Here is a 7,462-nt window from a genome sequence, read left to right as displayed (position 1 = left end):
ACATCTTCCCTATTGTAAATAGTACAATAATAAACATGGGAGTGCAGGTGTCCTTTTGAATTGATGTTTTTGTGTCCTTTGTTTATATACCTAGGAGTCGGATTGTTGGGTCATATGGAAATCTCTATTTTTAGCCTTTTGAGAAACTTCCAAACAGCTTTCCATAGTAGTTGTATCAGCTTCAGTTCCCTCCAGCAGTGTAGGAGAGTTCCTTTTTTTCTTCCACATCCTCACCAACAAACAACTAGCGATAACAAATGTTCTCTAAATTTGAACTACCAAAACTTTTGTTTCTCGGCATCCAATCCTCTTTGCCTAGTTGTATTCAGTACTCAATTTTTATTCCCCAAATATATGACAAAATTTCCCATTAAAAGTATATAATGCGGGGCTCTCCCTGGTAGCTCAACAGGTTAAAGCACCACACTATGAAGCCACCACAGCATGAGTTTTATCCCCAGCCAGGGAACTAACCCACATGAAGTGGCAGATCACTCCTGACCCACCTGCTGCTCCCCTCAGCAGTATATCTCAGTACATCTGCCTGTTCTGCTCCCCACTCTGTCTCTGGTGAATCTTCTCACCCACCACACCTCTGGCCTCTACCCCAGATTTATAAGCATAAATAAATAAATCTTTAAAAATAAAAGTATATAATGCATGACTTGGTTGGGGGGAAGTTGCACATGGAATGGGAATTATTCATCAGGGATGGCACAGGGATCCTTGAAGGGCACGAATTTTATACAACTTTTATAGATATTGTAGATATTGATTTCATGCCTGCAAAACATAAATTGTAGAATATCTATTATGTTAGTAATACATATTTTTGAGAAAATTAGTCTGATTCTTTTTCTTGGTAGTGAAAGAAAAACATGAAATCTGGAAATGTTACACAAATTACAGAATTTCTTCTTCTGGGATTATCAAAGGAACCAAAATTGCAACCGTTTGTATTTGGGTTTTTCCTCTCCATGTACCTGATCACTGTGGTGGGGAATCTGCTCATCATCCTGGCCATCATCTCAGACTCCCACCTCCATACCCCCATGTATTTTTTCCTCTCCAACCTGTCCTTTGTAGACATTGGTTTCACCTCTACCACCATCCCAAAGATGCTGCAGAACATTCGTACACAGAGCAAAGTCATAACACATGCAGGCTGTGTCACACAAATGAACTTTTTTTTGCTTTTTGGATTGTTGGACAACTTTTTTCTATCTGTCATGGCCTATGACCGCTTCGTGGCTATCTGCCACCCTCTGCACTATAAAGTCATCATGAACCCCCGGCTCTGTGGGATGTTGGTCCTGGTGTCCTGGATCATCAGTGCTCTGTATTCCTTAATACAGAGTTTAATGTTGTTGCGGCTGTCCTTCTGCACAAATGTGGAAATCCCCCACTTTTTCTGTGAACTCACTCAGATGGTGCAGCTGGCCTGTTCCGACACTTTTGTTAATGAATTGGTATTGTACATTGGGGTTGTGTTGCTAGCTGGCAGTCCCTTCTTTGGTGTTCTTTATTCTTACTCTAAGATAATTGCTTCCATACGTAGGATCTCATCAGCTCAGGGCAAGTATAAGGCATTTTCCACCTGCGCATCTCACCTCTCAGTTGTCTCCTTATTTTACGGCACAGCCCTGGGAGTGTACCTTAGCTCTGCTGCTACCCACAGCTCACACTCAAGTGCAATAGCCTCGGTGATGTACACTGTGGTCACACCCATGCTGAACCCCTTCATCTACAGTCTGAGGAACAGAGACATGAAGAGGGCCCTGAAGGCACTCTTTGGGATGGAGCTCTTAAAGGGGAAATGGTCCTAGGACTGAAGAAGCACCTATGAATGCGTTGCGCAAAGTCGATCCAAATTCTGCAATTCGTTTTTGAGACTGCAAAAACAGAATATGTCTCTTCTTCTTATTTCCTGCCATTTCCATTTTTATTTCAACTTCTCTGAACAATTTATACAATGATTTAATTAAGCTTTGCTATCTCTCCGATATTCAACTTTTTCTGTTGTCACTTCACCATTCTTCCAATGTTACACCTGTGGATCTTAAATATTTGAAAATCCCATTTATCTAAAGATGTTGTATGGATTTCAACATGAATTACTTAAATGGAATGTATCATACTGAGTAATTTTTCTTTGTTTGACTCAAAGAATAGTCATGATTTGTATACCATTCCTGTGGGAAAACTACTCTGGATAACTGTAGTTATTTGTATACATTAAAAACAGAAAAAACTGAAACCACTATTTTCCACTTTGTGAGCATCATTCCTGTGTATATATCTACATTAGCTTCTCATTCTGTTAATGCAAACTTTAACATACTGGCTTTTTTTTCTACTGCTAAGTGCCTATTCTTATATGCAGCTTGATATCTACCATGCCCACCATAGTTACTGGCAAAATTTGGTAACAGAGTACATGTCTCAAAGTGGTGTTTCCTACATTAAAAGGCAACTATAGGCCCTCCCTGGTGGCGCAGCGGGTTAAAGCACAACACTAAGAAGCTAAAGCCACTTCTGCATGAGTTCGATTCCTGCCTGCCCCGGAGGTAACCACATGGCATGGCAGACCTCTCTTGGCCTTCCCGCTGCTCCCCTCAGCAGTGTACCTCATCGATCTGCCTGTTCTGCTCCCCACTCTGTCTCTGGTGAATCCTCTCACCGCCCCTGAGCCTCTGGCCTGTACCCCAGTTCTGTATGCACAAATAAATAAATCTTTAAAAAAAAAAGGGAACTATAAATAAGTGGATTGATACAATGAATCACAGCATTTGGTGCAAACTTAAGTTAACTTTATGTATGATGAAACAAAATATTGAATCAAGCATTGACTGCTATCTAAAATATTTCTGTTTTAAGCAGTTTATTTAGTCATGAAATATGGAAGGTAAAAGACAAATTCTATTTTTCAAGGGATTTATTTATAGAGATGATAGATCAATAGCATGCTTTTTTTTGCTTGAAGTTTTGAGAATTGGTTCTTTCCATTTCTCAAATGAAATATCTCTCATACAAATGAAATACCCCTCATACGAAAATGCATATCCTGGCAGATTGTCAAAGTTTTCTCACAGGAACTTCAATGGAGTGTTTGTTTCATGCAGTGATCTTAAATAAACTAAAAAAAAAAAAAAAACAGAGTAATCATGAATGATAGCTTCCAATACAAAAGCCACTACAAAGAGAGGAAGCAGAGCATTGCCATTGTCTTCAAGATGGCCTCAGTTAGTTAGTTATTGCTACAATACATCCTACATCCATGCAGCCCACCCTAAGTAAACATTTTAATATAATGCCTTTATAATCAATTGGGGTTACAAACAAATGAGTTGTTCTCATCTCTGTGGGGTTCCTCCTAATTCTGTAGCTGTTTTTCTTAGGCTTGTCCATGACAGATGAGCCTGAAGTGCTCTCACCTCAGCCAACTCATTCCATTCTGTTCCATTTTTGTATGTAGTTAATCTTCCAGTTTATGGAGAAATTAATTTGTCAACTGCTAATTGCTTCAAATTTAATTTCATTGTTTTGTTAGCCATCCATGAAGTGTTCCTTTTTCCCAGTTAAAGAGATAACTCTGCTGCTGTTAGATACGGCTCAGCCACCTACGCTCTGCGTGGCACCCGCATTCCTGAAATCTTTTAATTCTAATTAATTTGTTGGAGCACAGTTTCATAGCAGATGGCACATATTTACTGTGAAAGTTGAGGAGTTAATCGAGTCATAAAAATTAAGAGTAGATCTTTTACAATTTCATGTTCATGTCGTTTGAGAAGGTGCACAAGTTTTAACAGCTTTGTTATGTTACTGTTATTTTATCCCCCAAATCTCCTTTCCTTATTTCTGAATGCAATGTAGAATAATAAACATGACTTCTGAGAAATGCTGTGAGGAAAAATAAAATGCATAAAAATACTTTATTGAACCCAAAGAAAATGATCAAATTTAAGGATATGAAAGTGTGTGTGTGTGTTAGTGTGTGTATATATATTATATCAAATAAACACATAAACATTTGTACACACAAGGTATCACTTATAATTCCTGACATTATTATTATGTTAGGAAAAAATCCTTGAGAGAAAGTTAAAGGATTAAAAAATGATAAATTCGGCCCTCCCTGGTGGCGCAGCGGGTTAAAGCACAGCATTGAGAATCTAAAGCCGCTTCTGCATGAGTTCGATTCCCGCCTGCCCCGGAGGTGACCACATGGTGTGGCAGACCTCTCCTGACCCGCCCACTGCTCCCCTCAGCAGTGTACTTCCTCGATCTGCCTGTTCTGCTCCCCACTCTGTCTCTGGTGAAGCCTCTCACTGCCCCTGAGCCTCTGGCCTGTACCCCAGTTCTGTATGCACAAATAAATAAATCTTTAAAAAAAAAAAAATGATAAATTCACTGTACCAGCTAATGAAGTTCAGTATCTCCAGATTGAATCTCATTTTCTCCTATTTAACATGGAATTTAAATACAACGCAAAATACCTTTACACAAATCAAACTAGATGAATGAATTGAGAGACTTAACGTTGGTTTCTGCAAACAAAATTCAATTGGCCGTATGTCTGAATATGATTCTTGGTATTATCACAAATTACCACACTAGGACTTTTAAAAAACTTCATTTTTTTGAAGGGCATTTCCTTATTATAATGTATATACTTTGCTCCTTTGTCTCCTTTGTCATATATTAGTTGTTTATAAATCTGTGGGGTTTCTTTTCTGGGCTTTCAATTTATTCTTTGGGCCTGTGTGTCTGCTTTTGATTCTGTACCATGTTATTTTAATTATGTCTTTATAGTATAGTTTGAAGTCTATAAGTGTGATACCTCCATTTACCCCCTTTTTAGTCAGGAGAAATTTGGGTATTGGGGTTTTCTGTAGTTTCATATTTACATCAGTAATCTTTATTCTAGCTCTTTGAAGAATGTCACTGGGATTTTTATGTCACTGGGATTGCATTGAATCTATAAATTGCTTTGGGTATGATGGCCATTTTGACAATGTTGATTCTTCCAATCAGTGAGCCAGGGATGTCTTTCATTTCTTTGTGTTTTCTTCTGTTCTTACAACAATGCTTTACAGATTTAGTTGCATAGTTTCTTCATGGGAGAATTATGGCAACCATTCCAGAGGGGAGAAGACCAATATTATGAAAAAAATAACAAAGATATAAAATAATACTTCATTAAAATGTATTTTAAAGCAAAAAAACAAGTTTTTGCCTTAAAAATTTAAAGATGAGTGGCCCTCCCTGGTGGCGCAGCGGGTTAAAGCACAACACTGAGAATCTAAAGCCGCTTCCACATGAGTTCGATTCCCGCCTGCCCGGGAGGTGACCACATGGCTTGCAGACCTCTCCTGACCCGCCCGCTGCTCCCCTCAGCAGTGTACTTCCTCGATCTGCCTGTTCTGCTCCCCACTCTGTCTCTGGTGAAGCCTCTCACTGCCCCTGAGCCTCTGGCCTGTACCCCAGTTCTGTATGCACAAATAAATAAATCTTAAAAAAAAAAAAATTTAAAAATGAGAAGCCAAAACAAGGTATGTTGGACTTAATTAATGTATCTACACAACTGAGATTAAGTGGGATGCTCTAGGGGAGAATGAATTTCCTTCCTAAAACACTTTCTAGAGCCTTCTGCTTTCTTTGGGTGTGGCGCTTTCACTGTCAGAGTCAACAGCATATTTTCAAATGCCTCTTTGACTCCAATTCTGCTTTTTCTCTTTTCTACATTTAATAGAGTGTTATAATTGCTTTACACAAACCTGGATAACCCATGCTAATCTTCTCATTTTAAAGTCAATACTTAGCTACCAATTTTATCTGCTGTTTTAATTCCCCATCCTATTTTAGGGAACATATTCAAATGTTCTGAGACAAAGGTTGTGACATCCCTTGGAGGCTCTTTTTTGCATAACAAAGTCTTTTTCAGATGTATATTACCTTACATCCCACCCACCCCCCCAAGAGCCTTTGTATTTTTTTATTTAGGGTAAAATTAGTTTATAATGCTGTATAATTTTCAGAGCTTCATACCTCTTCAACAGTATATACCACACAACACTTGCCACCAAATTTCTACTCATCCACCATCAGTCAATCAAACCACTCAATCCATCTTCCTGGTCCCAACCCCTTCTACTCTGGTAACCAGAATCTAAAAATTTCTTTTTGTTTCACTTTGACCATTTATTTTGTTTCTTTATAATCCACATAAGAGCAAATTATAAAGTTTTTGTCTTTCTCTGCCTGATTTATAAACTTAGCATAACTCCCTCAAGTTCTATTAATTGTAACAAATTGACTTGATTTTTATATAGCAGAGTAATATTCCATTGTGTCACATACCAGATCTTCTTTATCCATTCATCTATCTTTGGGCATTTAAGCTATTTCCCTATCTTGGATATTGTTAATAGTGCTGCAGTGAACATAGGGGTGTATATATCATTTTTAAATAAGTATTTGCATGTTATTTGGGTATATACATTAAAGTGAAATTGTTGGATCATAAAAAAGTTCTATTTTCAATTTTTTGAGAATCCTTGATACTGTTTACCCAACTGGCTCCTCCAATTTACATTCCCACCAGCAATGCATTATATTTTACCTCCAAATACTGCAAACACTATTGTTTCTTGTCTTTCTAATGATATAGGTCAATATCTCAGGGGTAAGATATCTCATCTTTTCATGTGTTTATTGGAAATCGGAATGTCTTCTTTAGAGAAGGATCTATGCAGATCCTAGGCCCATTTTTGATAAGGTGTTTTGTTTATGTTGAATTCCATGAGTTTTCTATATTGCTATACATATATATGATATATAGGTATAGATATATCATATATATTGCTTAATAATCCTTGTCTTCTCTGAATCAGAATATTGTTTTTCATTTTCATCTTCACTCTTTTGCTGTCCAGAAGCTTTTCTTGTTGGATATAATTCCAAATTTTTATTTTTTCTTTTGTTTCCCTTGCCACCAGGGTTGAATATTCAAATATATCTCTATGGGTACCTTGGTGGTTGGTGGTATGGTTGTGATCCTATACCCATGAATCATATGCAGTATTGTAGACCAATGTTGCCTCAATAAAAACATAATACCCATACTTCCCAAAGCCATGTTATCAATTTGGTGCAGTCCCTCTCAAAATCCCAATGATATTTACCACAGAAATAGAAATAAAATTCCTAAAATTTGTATAGAAATACAAATGCTCTGAATTGTCAAGGAAATCTTGAGAAAGCACAAAGTCAAAGGCATTATACTTCCAGATTTCAATCATACTACAAAGCTGTAGCAATCAAAACTGCCATTAAAATAGACATATACACCAATGAAACAGAGTAGAGAGCCCAGAAAAAATAGCCTTATGCATACTACACACTAATATTTGTTAAGAGAAATGAAGACACTTATTTCAGAAAAGATAGACTTCCTAACATA

At 37.4% G+C, this 7,462-nt stretch overlaps 1 protein-coding gene across 1 annotated transcript; it reads left to right on the top strand.

The window, feature by feature from the left end:
* The first annotated feature begins 878 nt into the window (after window positions 1-878).
* Window positions 879-1,826, top strand: LOC101626341 (olfactory receptor 7A10-like). Its single transcript, XM_004688216.1, has one exon. It carries the CDS (start codon window positions 879-881, stop codon window positions 1,824-1,826), a length of 948 nt encoding a protein of 315 aa, XP_004688273.1.
* The last annotated feature ends 5,636 nt before the right edge of the window (window positions 1,827-7,462 follow it).

This window comes from Condylura cristata, unplaced genomic scaffold, assembly GCF_000260355.1.
Source record: "Condylura cristata isolate star-nosed mole 26May11 unplaced genomic scaffold, ConCri1.0 scaffold00024, whole genome shotgun sequence".
Lineage (NCBI taxonomy): Eukaryota > Metazoa > Chordata > Mammalia > Eulipotyphla > Talpidae > Condylura > Condylura cristata.
Note: the sequence above shows the minus strand (reverse complement) of the source record. Positions and strands in the feature narration are given on the sequence as shown.